The sequence below is a fragment of the Neopsephotus bourkii genome, unplaced genomic scaffold (assembly GCF_033783945.1).
Source record: "Neopsephotus bourkii isolate Nb327-2 ecotype Australia unplaced genomic scaffold, CSIRO-AGI_Nbou_v1 NB_659, whole genome shotgun sequence".
Taxonomy (NCBI): Eukaryota; Metazoa; Chordata; class Aves; order Psittaciformes; family Psittacidae; genus Neopsephotus; species Neopsephotus bourkii.
In genome coordinates this window covers 5,167,008-5,181,158 of record NW_026901158.1, presented here as the reverse complement: position 1 = coordinate 5,181,158, position 14,151 = coordinate 5,167,008, and the positions used below count along the sequence as shown (strand labels likewise).

Genomic DNA, 14,151 nt, shown 5'->3' with positions numbered 1-14,151 from the left:
GCGTTGCAATGGGTGGGTGGGGGATAACGGTAGTAATGAAACCGTAAGTGCGAGTTCGGCTAATCGATAGAAACCCTGGCAGAGTGGGAGCTTTGCATTCCCTCCTGCGAGGGAGAGACTGTGGGAGTGAAGCATTCCCCAAAGGAATCTCTGAGTTTACACGGTGCTAAGAAACAAAAGCTCCCAGACCTGCAAAAGTCAGCACCCTCGTTGTCAGTACAAGACGTTCCCGGAGTTTGTGCTCCTCAGCAGGTGGAAAGTGCTTCCAGAAACAAGAAGCTGCTGCTCACAGCACAGACTTTGTGACTGTTGCATCTCTTGTTCCATGTCTGTCACTGGTGTTTATTCCGTCTCTGAACAGGTTGCACTTTATTCATGCTTAATAACAGCACTGCAGTGAGATGTAAGACAGCTGAATACCAGGACCACAGCCTAGCTGGTGCTTAAAGACGTGACTTTATTCCTTCCAGTGTTAAAGGCCAGGTGGGAGAAATTTCCTTGTTGCCCAGACTCGTGTCTCTCATGTCACAGGGAAGCTTCTAAAATAACTGAACTGGACCTTTCAAGCGATTGCCCGGATGGAACTTAAGCAGTTCGCCATCACTCGTGGCTCACTGTTGAATTGGCGTGGCAACAAGTCTGTGTTCTGTGTGGCCTTCAGCAACCTGTACTGAGGTGCTTGCTTTTCCAGACAAACACCCTGGGGACAGAGGGGACCATGATCTGCTCTGCTCTTTGGTTGTCCATTTCTTTCTCAGCATAGATCCTGCAGTAGGCAGGTTGTGTGTTAGCTGCCCCTTGGAAGAGGTTGTGCATTCACTTTCTTCAGTGCTTACAAAGTGCTGTGGCCTTGGTGCTATGTGCTGTCTGAAAGCTTTGCTGTTAGTCCAGCGTTATCTACTTGATGCAGTTAAATTGAGCGGTGTTGCAGCTGTATTTGTCTCAACCTGGTTGTCTGCTACCAAAGGCCTCTCATTGCAAAAACATCTCCTTGAGTATGTGATAATATTATTGCCTGCTAGCAGCTGGATAATCTTTGAATAACCTGTTTGTGTAGAAAAAAATGATTTGCTGTTAAGTTGCAACTGATCTGAATCAGCATTGAGTGGTTGCAGTTGTCATGTTTGTGGGGTGACTCTGAGAGCCCCCTAAACCCTAATGTAAAGGAGATGGAATATTAAACAATTCTGTAACCTAGCTATGCTCACTTACTCCAACTTTGCTGTTCTTAAGTTAATCAGTACTTGTGAGAATGGATCAGTTTTCCATGAGTCTGTGGCTTGAGTTAGCCTGAACTTGAAGTTAGTCTGAACTTGAGTTAGTCTAAACATCTTCAAGCCAGGCACTGCAGTGTAGCAACCTGGCCGCTGTCTTTTTCCCTTGGAAACAAGTGTGTTGAGAGGTGTGTGTGCTCTGCACGTGTTCACGGGAGCACAGGGGCCTACATTTTTGTGCAGTGAGTTGTATGCTGTCTGTTGAACATGACTTTTTTCAATTGATGTTTGTGGGATGAAAAGAATTGTTGGCAAGCACCAAGTTATTTCCCCCCCCCCTCTGCGAAAGGACTTGGTTTAATCTGGTTCTATAGAGACGTTGTTGGTAGTCTTCTGCTGCAAGGAATGGCAGGACTGAATCGTCACTAGTGACTCGTTTGCAAATGTGAATGAAGATGGTCTTAATTGCTCAGAGGATGGATATTTACCTCATCACCCAAGCAATCTGTGATGAAACTTGCTGGCTGACAATCAGGTGGGATGTCAAGGCAGTTTGACCTAACACTTCTCTGGAGGCAATGGCAGAGCTTTCACTGTGTGTGTTTAATGTTGTGTTTGCCTGAACTGCACTGATCTGGTGCATAGATGTCAGCTTTAGTACTGTTCCAGGCCAATGCTGTGGCCCTTTCCGAGTATTACTTTTGCTTTAAGGGGACGAAGGAGCAGAGGAAGAAGATTCAGTTGTACTTCTTGCTTCGTGTGTTGGTGTGGCATCCTTGGGTTGATGTTCAAACTCTTTCAAAGTTTAGTATTACACTTAAGACAAGTCATCAAATTGGCAAACTTCAGTTCTCACGAGAGCCATAACACTAAAATCTGGCTGTGGAGTACAGTGCTTAGTTACTAATAACTAAGTAATTCAGGACAGGGAAGACTTTTCTGATCAAAGGAAAGTAACTGCATTCCTCAAAGTCCCTGGGATATGAGGTGACATAAGAGTAAGAAATCTGGAATAGCTTTGAAAGAAATTAATTTGGACATTGCTGTCAGTGTTTGTGCTGGACTTGCTTGGATTTTTTGTGGATTCTTCAGTACTTGAGATGTATGAAAAGTTACTTATTCAAGTGAATGCTGGGACTTTGAGGTGGTCTGTCCTGTATCTTCTGCACCATACATCAAGTGAGGGGATTAGTTTATGGATCACAGATGGTAACTGGTCTGTCTGACTGCTCCTGGGTAGGGTGGCTTTTCTTCTGTGGCATTTTGGGGTGGGGGGCACAGAGAAAGAGAGTATTTGCTCCCTTTTTGAGAAATGGGATCTGAAAACAAGCAAAGCTGCCTGTGCTCTGGGCAGAAAGGGATTTCTGTCCAACTACCCTTGAGGCTTATTCTGACAAAATAGCATCTTGCTTGTTTCTTACCCTCCCTTGTTCTTCTTGGCAGTCTCATTTTCAGTACAAGACGGGCATTTGCAGCACTAACTGGTTCCCTCTTCTTACATTAGCTGTTCTTGTAATCTGCTATGTGTACATTCTGAATGCAGATTTCTGAGAATGCTCTGAAGAGGAAAGGCCGTGGCTTGGCAAGTCTGTTGCATTCCATCTTGGGCACCTTGAAAGCAGATGAATATCCTCAGAGTTAACAGGCTATATCCTTTTTTATTATGAGGATCTAACTTATAATTTCATGGGGATGGAGGACTGTTAGACTAACTTTATCCCTTGCAGTGTACTTGTTCAGCTCATCCTCTAATATTTAGGAAAACCACCTGTAACATAAAACTTAAGTGGATGGTTTTGCTCCTTCCTGCAGAGCTTTGGCTAAGTGTCTGTCACACAGACTTGAGTGTTCTGCTTGACACATGGGAAGAGTAGCAGAAGCACTGGAATTGTTTGAAGGGTCAGGTGACAGCACCTTGTTTTGTATCCTGTTACTAGACCTAGAACTGATTATTTTATCAGTTCCTTTGCAAGACAGCATGGAGGGATTCTCTTCAGAAGCTAGGCCCTTTCTCTTCAAAGCTAAATTCTGCAGATAATGGTGCTTGAGTCCTGGTGTAAGTAGCAAAGAAGCTTCATATTTAAGGCTGTTTTCATATTATACCATTTTTAGAGGGTGTTAAAGGTATAGAAGGACAGAAGTGCAAGGTGTAGGAAAACATATATTCTTCATGCAACTTTGTGGGCTATCTTGTTTTTATTCGGTTTACTGTTGCAGTTTGTGCTGTCTCCTTTAAAGTGTTTGTCAGAGATACTTATTTGGGGGAAATAAGGTCCAGAAACAGGCAGTAATGTGTAATGTCTAGTGTATTTCAGAGCTTAGTAATATGGATGTATTTGGTTTAGGGAAAAAAAGGGAGGGGGGAGGAATATGACTGGCATAGAGCAGGACAAAAGCAGCGGCTAGCAGTACATCACTCAAGGTCATACAGCCAGATAAGAGCTAGGTCTGCTTACTTTTGCTATGTCCTAACTTTTGTGCTTATCTCCCTGCTGAACCTGTAGTAAAAACCGAGGCTCCCATTTTAAGTTGAACATAAGAAGTTAAAATGCATTTTAACTGCCACATCTACTTTAAAAGCTCAACTCCTGAATTTTGCAGGGTGTTTTTCCCTGCTGTTGTGAGGTGCTGTGTCGTGTGCCTGTAATCCCTTGGCAGCTGGGAGGCTGTAGAGATAAGGGGCAAGTTTAAATAAAGTGTGTGGGGGGAATATATTCCGAAAGCTGATAACATAAGGATTGCTTTGACTCTTATTTTGCCTTTTAGTTGCAGGGTTCTGCGTTGGGGTGGTAATTGTGTGCTTAAGCACGAGTGGGGCTTGCAAAGCTCTGGGAGCAGCCAGCTTCAGTGCCAGTGATCTGTTCACGCACACCTTTGTAGTGCATGCTAACTGCCTGTTGTAGGCCAGCTTCTGCTGTCCATAGGCTATTTTTTCTTTCCCTTAACACTTAGTGTGTGGTTTCAGCTCAAAACTATCAGCTGGCAGTTTCCACAACAACAAACATATTTAAAATCAAGTGTTCTAAAACATGCCAGGGTATGTTATACCTGACACTGTTCCTTTTGGCATCCTTGTAAGTTATTATGTTAAAGCTGCTGATAGATTGTTATAAAATATGTCTTAAAATTTATTTTTCAGCATTGAGTAGTCAGGAAACATCAATGCTCTTTGTACCTTCATTAAAATCCTCTGCATTCCAAATGTGTGGGGAAAGCAAAGGGCTGGAACCAGGGATGCAGTTCAACAAAGAGCAAGGCATCACCTGGCACTCTGTAATATGAAGTGTACAAAGTGTGTTGATGCTTTCAGAATCAGATTTCTGTGGGCTTATTAGTTTTTGGAGATGTTAATGTACAAGATGCTTGTCATTAAAGCTTCACTACATGATCACTGTGCTGGCCCTGCAGGAAGATTTTGTTCTCTAGGTCCTGACATTTCGGACACAACAAAGTTGTTGACTTCCTAAAAGAGGACAGGACAGAATGGGCTATGAGATGAAAATGTTCAGAACTTGGAGCCCTTTTCGTGCAAGGCATTGAAGAGAATGTTTTCTATTCTCTTTCTAACAGCAGTGCCCTCAATCTTTCAAGATTATTTCAAATAGCTTTTTTCAGTACCCTGTGGTTCTGAATCTTGGGCAGTTGTTTATTCGACTGCAGCAGCCGATAGTGTCAACAACCACAGTTACTGTAGATGTCTTTCTGTTGCAGTAAAACTCAGAAACACCTATAGTTATATTTGTCATTTGCCCTTCATTTAAAACCTATCTGTGTAAAATGCTCTTTCATCTGTTCCTGTAGCTTATTCTCTGGTGAATTCTCACTTATAATAGAGTGAGATCAGACTCCTAGTAAAGATCCTATCCATTGATTTTCTTTTTGCTGGAAAAGGAAGCAAATGCTGTAGCATACACAGTGCTTTATATTTGTTCTGTAACTACTTTGTTCTGCACATGCTTATTAAAGTACTTTAGGTAGTCAAGGGGTGCTGCAAGACTGCAGCATCCCTGTCCCTGCAGGGGGTATTAACGTAGGTGCAGCACCAAAGTAACGTACCTGTGTTTTCTAGGGTGATCTTATATCAGTTAGCTTGGAGAGCAGGTGAACCTGTCAGCACCCATCTGTATAGGTATCTCCCAAATGTCATTAAAGACAAGCTTAACTTCTCACTTCTATTAAGTGATGTTTAAGTGTTTTGTATAGCTTATTTGCTTCCCTCAGTCCCCTTACCGTGATACTTGACTGTCTCCTCTTTCCTGTAAATATCCTCCTTGCATCCTGGCTTGGCAGGGAGCGGCAGTTACCCCTCTGTAAGGGATGAAAACAGGGACACAGGCAGCATTAGTCCTGTTTATGCTGTACTTACCACAACAGGAAACTGAAACTAATTCTAGGCTAATAGTTTGCCCACTGGCTTATTCTTCATTCAGTAAACACAGGGTGATCCAGCCCCTGTGACAAGGAGCTCTCAAACCTGTCCCTGTACTGTATATTTTCACATTCTTCCCCTTTCACTCCCCCTGCTGATGTGCATTTTGGTGTATCTGGATATGCATGGATGCAGGAGGAGGCTTGTGCCCTTCTACACAGCTACAGTGGTGACAGCTTCACCAGGACAAAGCTGGTGAGCAAGTTAGAACTCTCCTCTTTGCAAGATTTAACTTGTCAGCTGTTCATTGAGTGTACAAACCTGAATATAATGTTCCAGGGAGTAAATACCTACTGATGATCAGAAAGAGGAACTGAGTGAATGTGATCTTAATTAAACAAATATGAAAAGCAAGCATTAAATTGTTTACTTTACAAATGAAGCACTGCTGCCTTGGAACTCTTACAAAGCCACCTGTATAATAAATAGCTGAGAGAAGATTGGATTGGGGTAAATGCCTTATTGCAGGAAAGAGTGTTTAGCTGTGATGGCTGAAACTTCAAGTATGCTAATCGTGCTTTATCCCCTGTTTTTATAGATTGCTGCTAAAATTGGAGATATTCCTCACTTGAATAATTCTACAACACTTGTGGACCCATCAGTCTACGGTTATGGAGTGCAGAAACGGCCCCTGGATGATGGAGGTACGCTGCTGTGGTTAGTCTTGTGGATGCAGCCCTTGAAATTCAGCTATGGAGGCAGTTGTCTGCTTTAAGGACACAAGTCAATGCATCTTCTTGTGTATATATGTTTTATACAAGATGCTCTGTGCTGTTTAGTGTTCTCTAGATAGCATGGACCTGCTAAGCATTGGTATTATTAATGTAAAGCAATTCTTTCTTAGTTCATGAACTTTGGGAATTAACAAATGAACTCTGTAGTTTAAATCTTGTTCTGTGGTAGCTGTGGGAGGGAAGAAGGAGGAGGATGTGCTTATTGGAACTGTGATGGAGCCTGTATATACAGTACCCAAGGTACATAAAAAGCTGTTTTTCCCTGGTGGCCCCTATTTTCTGAGAACGGGGTGTACAGGGGCAGTACTACATGTTCCTTGCCACGTGTAGCAGTGACCACAGCACAGTAGTTGAGTCACTGACAAGAGTTCTCATGGCTTTGCATGTGAATTTTAAGGAGGAATGTATTGATGTAAATTGATGCAAGTTGGAAGGAAGCTGCCTGCTTTTCTTCATAATTATTTGGTATTTCTTCAGTCTCTGAAGCATTTAGCATTGGCCACAGCCAAAGAAGGATTTATTGGTGTACCATACCTGCTAATTGTAATGAGTTAATAATAACTGTTATCATTTTAAAGTAAGTTGTTAGTTTTTTATCTTTGGGAGCCAAAAAGTGTTAGAGCAGGCGTTTTCTTTATTACAAACTAATGATGTGCACTCTTACAAGAAGTATTTGAACTGTCTTGTTTGCTGCTGCACAGATGAGAAGAGCTCACTTTTTCCTGTGGTTGGTTATTAGAAATAAATGTGACTACATCTCCTTTTGCTACCTCCTCTAGTATGTTACTGATGCAGGTAGCCCTGCAGGGTGATTCTGTCCCCCTAAGATACGTTCAGGAGTACAGAGGAGATAAGCAAACTACTGCCTAGCACTTCGTTGTGGAAATAATTTGGGTTTTGTCTAATACAAAGGCTGAAAAATACTGCGTGTCTGCTTCTCTTACTGAGAGCTGGAGCATGAGGGGAAGTTTCTTTCATGTGGAGCCTTTGGCTCGCTAACTTATGAACACGTGCCACAACCCACTTCGTTCTCTGGTGTTGGTTCTATTAGAGCAAGAGGTTGCAGCTCCTTTGGTTTGGTGTTTTAGGAAAACATGGGTTTATCTGGGGGAGCTCCTGTGCCTTGTATCTCAGACTGGAGCATCACTGTGTCCGTGAGCAGCCAGAGGCCTGGTATTACTGCTGTGTGTTGGTAGCCTTCTAGGAACTAGGCATTCATCACGTGAGCCCTGCCCATTTCTTTCATTGATCCATCAGACTGAACTAGGAAACCTGACCTCTTGATAAAATGTTGTTTTGATGAACTTTTAACATGTGAAATGGTCATAGTGCTTAATGACAGCACAACTTAGACTTTGTACCTAAACTTTTCCTCGTGAGCAGCCCTATTACTTGCTGGGCCTTGTTTGTGTTGCCACAACCAGTGTCAATACAGTTGCAGTCTGGGCTGTAAATGTACATTACTGCTGGATTCTTGTGTTGTGATAGACAATTGCATGGAGTAGGTGTCATGCCTGGGAGCACCTTCTGGAGCAGCTGTACTCCTCACTCTGGTTGTTCTGCTGGTGTGAAGACCTACGGGTGTTTGCTCACCCAGTAGTTCAGCACTGGGCCTTGTTCGTAACTCTTTTAAAGTAGCTCCAATGTTGTATTTGCCTTTAGGTTGTTCATGCACATCTGTAGGTTTTATAACTTTGTCCAGGATCTTAAGGAGAAGGGAAATTATGGGAGTAATATTTTCAGGGATTGGAGTTTCACAAAGAAATTGTCAGGGTAAGAGCAAGGGTTGTATCGCTTCTTTCAGCTTTGCTCATCTTACCTTTTAATTCTAAAGGCATTAGTAAGACCTGTACTGACAATTGTGTGATGAGTTCCCCACCTCACGGCATGATCCCCCTGTGCTGCTAAGACTGCATACCCAGAACTGCAGCCTGGCAAAGGACCTCCTGAAAGCCACAGATGCTTCTTCCTCTCTGTAGTATGATCCATAACTTAGTCTTAGACTACCTGCTCTTGCTGCCTTGGCATTAAAAGTCTATAATGCAACTTTAAGCATCTGGAAGATGGCAGTTGCTTTTAATAGGACACTTAAATTAGGAAAGCACTTCCCATTTGGATGATCTCTTAGTTGTCTGTTAGCTGCAAGCGAAGGGTGTTGGGGTTGCTTGCCCACACTCTTCTCCATTTCTGCTTGTCTGTGAACCACAGTTTGGAGACATGGTTGTCAAGAAGCAATTACTTATGTTGTTATGCATGCTCTAGGAATTTTATGGTGCGGGGGTTTGGATACATTCTGCTGCTCTGGACAGCTTGGAAACAAACCTGGTGGTAAAGCATTTGATTGTTTACCTCCATATACTGTGTGTTCACGGCTGAGTGCAGGTCTCGCTGCTTCCTTATCCCCCTGTAGCTGTTAGAAAATTGCTTCTCTTCCTAATAATCCTGAAAAAAGGGGCCCAGAGGAAGTGTTTAAAGTGACAGGAAAACTGTCTCATCTTTCCAGAAAGCTTTATTCTGCCTGTCCATTTTTGTAAGCAGCTGCTAGTATGGCTGATTGATGTCAGCTTAGGAAGTGGTCTTCAGACAGGGTGACAGTGCACTGTCAAAACAAATCCAGCTGCTTTTAGAGCATTTCCAGGAAAAATGGGTTTGTCATAGTGTTGGAAACCAGAACATGTGGGTGCCTTTTGCACTTCCCTTAACATAACCTTCATCTGAAACAAAGAGCTGCTGGGATTGGCCCTGGTGACTTGGCCTTTTGGTATTAGATGGGGCTCGAGAGTGATGTATTTCTTTTTTCCCTGGCTTCTTTATTTCCTCTTTCTGGAAACAACTTTAAAGTAATCCTGCAAATAGCTACAGTGCAGGGAGCAGATCAGGTTTATTTGTACTGTTCACAGGAAATCGTAGTCTGCATTTACATGGTCACTTGCAGGGGTTAATGTTTCCCTGTGGAGGTGTGCACTAGAGATGGGGTAAGTCTGAGCTGTACAGAGACCTGGTGGCATCTTGCTTGTGACCCACAGCTGAGGATGGATCTCAGCCCTCCTGGTAAGGGCCATGGCTGCTCCTGGCTTCCATTCTAATTAAAGGGTCTCTCTAAGTACTAGCACGATTTCATAAGTTCATTCAATGCTAAATAATCCTTAAAGAAACAGGCTCCTTTTGTTCAAAGGAAACGGGGATCTAGCCTGCTGTAAAGAGACTGATAACCAGAATGATGGCTTTTGTCTGCCCTGGTTTGAACTGCTTTGCAGAAGTTTCCAGTGATACACATAGGGTTAAGCAGCAGTGTTGTAGCTGGAGGCTGGGATATCCTTGAGGCTGGGGAAACAAAGGTTAGAGACCTCAGAGAAGCCTCACATCCCTCTGCCTTCCCAAAGCTTTTGTGGTGCAGATATGAAGGTGGCCTGTTTTGGTGTAATAAAACTTGACTGTAGTAACCCTGTATGATCCTGCTGTACTTTATTCTTTTGCTTCAATGTGTTTTCAGTGAAAGTAGTGATGGGCAGAATTAAATCTTACCTCTGTCTTACTGCTGCTGAAAGTTGGTGGTAGTGCTCCTTGACACATCTGCGGCAGCACTAAGACTAAGCCAGCAGTAAGCACTAAGACCAGGGCAAAAGTCCAGATCTCTTAGCAAAAGGTTTAGTGTAATACACAGAATGGCAGTGTTCTCTGAAACTGCAACTTCACAGTTCACTGTTACTTAAATAGGGCAGCTTAAAGGAGGAGGAAAAAAAGCCTATGAAGATTTGCAGTGAAAAATATTAGGTTGTGAGCATTTAATTAAAGAAAAGTCTAGCAATATTTAATGGTGAAGAATCAGGGCCACTAATGTCTTCCTTTCTAAAATGTCCAGTGTGATCCTATTTTAGTTCCAAAGTATGAAATTGCAGCCCTGTTCCACTGCTCTCCAGGAGATGTGTTGCTCTGATTTTATTCTAGCCATGAAGATATTCTTGATGAGATTGTATATTCCCTCCGTGCACATTAATTTAGTGGGAGGCAGCGCTCTGTTTTATGGGGTGGAAAAAAATCCACATTTGTTTTGAGTGTCTGTTAGGTAGAATTCAGTTAAGGTGAAGCCGAAAGAAGAGTGAAGAGTTTTCAACCAGCAGGTGCCATTAATAGGAAATTGTGCTGATTTTATTCAGTATTTTTCCTTATTTGCAGTAAAATGACTGCAGTTACGGTTAAATTGTACTCAATAGATGTAAAAGGGGGAAATATGTACGTGGCTTGTCAGAGTTCAGCCCCCTCCCTGGCGTCAAGATTGAGATAGTGGAGCCAGTGCATCAGCTTTGGGTATTGCAGTGAGCATGGTCTGCCTCAGCCCTGCCTCTCTATTAGTCCTTGGCTTTCAGAGCAAAATGGGCATGTTGGAGAAGGAATGGACCTTTAAGTTATTGGAACCACAAGTTGTTTCTTTCCCCCCCTCCCCCAAATCAGGGAGAAATAACAACTGACTTCACGTAAATCACTCCCAGCTCTCTCCATCTGCCTTCTATCTGAGCTCATGGAGGGCTTATCTGTGAAACGTGGAAGGAATGATCTCATCCATATATTATTGTGGCTTAATTGTTGTTAACTGATTTGTAATAACTACACAGCGAGGCTGATATCTGCTTGGGGTGGCGAGTGGCTCGCTGTGTTTGTGTAGTGCTCGGGATGGGTTGGAGACGTTTAGGTTCATGTAAAGCATTATTTCCCTTTGTGATTTAACTTCTCGTGCTCATACGTGTTCCCCCCGATGAAGTTGTCTTTTTCAAGTGTAGGATTGTGTTACAAAATGAAGGCTCTTCCGTTCCTTGCGTGAACTTCAGGAGTTGATTATAGGATGTGTGTCTGTCTCATAATTTGTGGGCAGCGGCTGCAGTGGAACAGGCTGCTAAAAGCTGTTCTGGTGAACTCAAATGTGAAGCGGATATTTAAATACAGCCTTGTCGTGTTGAGACCGCTCTTTCTGGCAGCTTGGGATAATGACTGGCCTGGTCTGTGGCAAGGGCAATCCCAAACACAGCCACCAGACCTACTGTGCATACCCAGAGCACAGTTTCGGGCAAGATGGTGTGATCCTGCATTTGGTTGTATTTGCTCAGCTCTGCAGTAGTATCTTATGAGCTAGAGCAAATATTCCTCATTACATCACCCACCTTTTTCAGCTGCAGTATTGATAGTTATCAAATTAGGGCTCTTTATATTCAGGGTGAGAATATGCAAAGACAAATCTAATGGAGTCAATAACACAGCAGTTGTCTTATCACTGAGCTGGGGAAAGTAATAAAATATATATGCTGTCAATATTTTGGTCCTGAACTATTATGAATATATTGACACGCAGCAGAAACACAGTATTGACCCTCTTTGTCTGTTTTATTTGAGTGAAGTGCTTGGCCACAAACTTTATCCATCTTTCTCCTGGATTTAGAGAAAGTGGGATGCATCCGCTTTCTAACCCTGCCAGCTGATTGCCAATTTATTTCAGGTCAAAGAATGTGCAAGTTGCTGCAAGGTAGTTTGAAACAGCATCTTTATTATCAGAGCTCACATGTTGGCCGGTTTCATTCGGTTTGCTGCTTGTGCCCTCCAGGCATGCAATATAATCTTTCAACTGGTTGTTAGGACCAAATGGTCTGGGTTTTAGCTGGCTTGCTGCAGGCAAAGTCCAGTAGGAAGCCCAGCAGGGTGTGTGTTCCCATTTTGCATGAGCTGGTCTAATGATATTTTCCCCATTAACATTTGGAAGAAAGATCTAATCTGTTGAGGTTGGGTAGAGGGGAGGGGGGGCAGAAATCTGGTTGAGGGTTGTCAGCTGGGGAGATAACTGCTAATCATAAACGGACCACCAGCTAACATAGCAGATACGTCTGGAATGTGTGTGTTCAGGAAGATGTGGTGGGTTTAAAAGCAAATACTGTTTGGGTGCCACAAGGTTACTTAACAGACGTATTCCTCTAACAGGTCTCCGTGTAAGTGGGCTTCATGGAGCACAGATAAGAGACGCAGAGAGAAGTATGTGCAAGCAGTCTTGAATGCTTTTTGCCTTGACAAATCTGAGTCTGTTCGGCTTTCATTTTTGTTGTGCTTTTTTTCATGCACAGCAGTGTGCTTGAAATGTCTTTTCTCCCCCCTCCCTCCCTCCCTTTTCTTCCTTTTTTTACTACTCTGGGCTTAATTTGGGAAGGGGGGAGGTTACTTGCAGGGATTTGGATTTGGGCAGGCAGGATTTTCTCCCATGACTCTCAGCATGGGGAGACGCAGATCAATTCCCTATCCTGTGTTCAGCTGGACACTGCGTTATGGTGTGTGTTGATCAAGAAATCCCCTCCTGTTTTGCACCACATAACGCATTCATTTCAGCCACTGAACCTAAATTACTGTTTTGCTTTTCTTTCTTTTTTTTTGATGAAATGGTAAGAACTCTTTTTCTATGGGGATGAAGTTAGTTTATCCGTGCTAATGCTTTGATTTTTTTCCTTTTTTCTCTCTCTGCCACAGTAGGTAACCAGTTAGGGGCCCTGGTACATCAAAGGTAAGCAGTGGGTTATGTTTTATTATTTATTGATCAATTCTAATTGTTTATTGATCTGCCATCTGTAGTAGTGTTAGCAAGTCAGAGGTTGGGGATGTGGAGAAACTGTCAGCTTGGGTTTTCTCCAGGCTGGAGTTTCTGCTAAGTCTTTACTGTGGTTTGTTACGATGATGAAAGAAGAGTCGATGTGAAACTTGGATTTGGTTCCTGTAAATGTGCAGGACTGAGAAGAATAAATTCTCCCTCTTATTCCTTTTCCTGCCCTGGTGTGGGGTGAGAAGAAAAGAGTGAAAAACAGCTCTGGCATTTTGACAGAAGTTGGAAGTATTAAATGGGCAGGTAGATGTTACTGTTGGGGATAGTATTAGGATTTTGTTTTGTTGGTGTAATATGACCTGGGGTGACTCCTTTGTCAGAGATGGTCTGGGGAGACTGAAGCAAGTGTGAGTTACCATGTCTTAGCATTGAAGATAAAAGTAAAATTCTTAGTTCTTCTTGAATCCTGGTCTTAAGGAGTTGTCTGTCTTGTTTTGAGTAGGAAGAGGAGAGCATTTCTAAAGCTGGATTTGCCTTTGGGCTAATAGTAGTGCATTTCCATCATCCCCAGCTGCTTGTTGGGGGCCTCAGCAGAAAGGACAAGCAGTGTATGTGACGACTGTGGATCCTTCCATTTGTAGTGGTTAGGTTAATGCTGATGTGCAGCGTGGGCAGCACAGAAAGGGGTGAACAGTGTCATCTTGTGTGCTGCTACCTGCCACCACTCTTCTGCCAGGAGCAACGTTTGTGCAGGGAGTTGGTGAGGCTGAAACACCTGAATTGGTTCCTTTGTGGTTTTGGTGGTTGGTTTTCTCCTAGGTTAGGTGCTTTGCCTGCTGCAACTGCTCCTCCAACACAGGGTCACTAACAAATGGTGCAGGATAGGACATTTAGGAAACAGGCATGTAAACCAGCAGTAATCCTGAAGCTCCTTGTAGCAGGTGAGTTCTGCAGTGAGTGAAGTGAGGCAAGTGTGTTCTGTTGCAGGTACAGATGGCACTGGTTGGTTTAGCATCACTGCTAGTGAGCCTCAAGACAGCGGAGGGTGCTTTATCTGCAGCTTAGTTGGTGAAGCCTAATCCGTATTTTATACCTTCCCTAACTGATACAGAGCAAAACAAATGGGAAGATTTTAATACACCTCACCACAAAACCTGCATTGAGCTTATGCAGGTGTTTTATTGCTTTGGAGATTGCTGAACA

The 14,151-nt window shown here is 43.1% G+C and overlaps 1 protein-coding gene across 4 annotated transcripts in view; it reads left to right on the top strand.

Moving 5' to 3' along the window:
* The window catches only part of FUBP3 (far upstream element binding protein 3), a 36,593-nt gene that overhangs the window by 464 nt on the left and 21,978 nt on the right, over positions 1-14,151 (top strand). Inside the window, exons 2-5 of one of the 4 annotated variants that reach the window (XM_061352776.1) lie at positions 362-483; positions 6,182-6,287; positions 12,342-12,392; positions 12,879-12,912. Coding sequence is in view for 2 of the 4 variants with exons in the window: in XM_061352774.1 (XP_061208758.1) it covers positions 6,182-6,287; positions 12,342-12,392; positions 12,879-12,912 (191 nt within the window). In the remaining 2 variants the exon portion in view is untranslated. Of the gene's footprint in view, positions 1-361; positions 484-1,587; positions 1,750-6,181; positions 6,288-12,341; positions 12,393-12,878; positions 12,913-14,151 lie in introns of those variants that run through there. The other 3 variants (XM_061352777.1, XM_061352775.1, XM_061352774.1) reach the window with 3 other exon arrangements.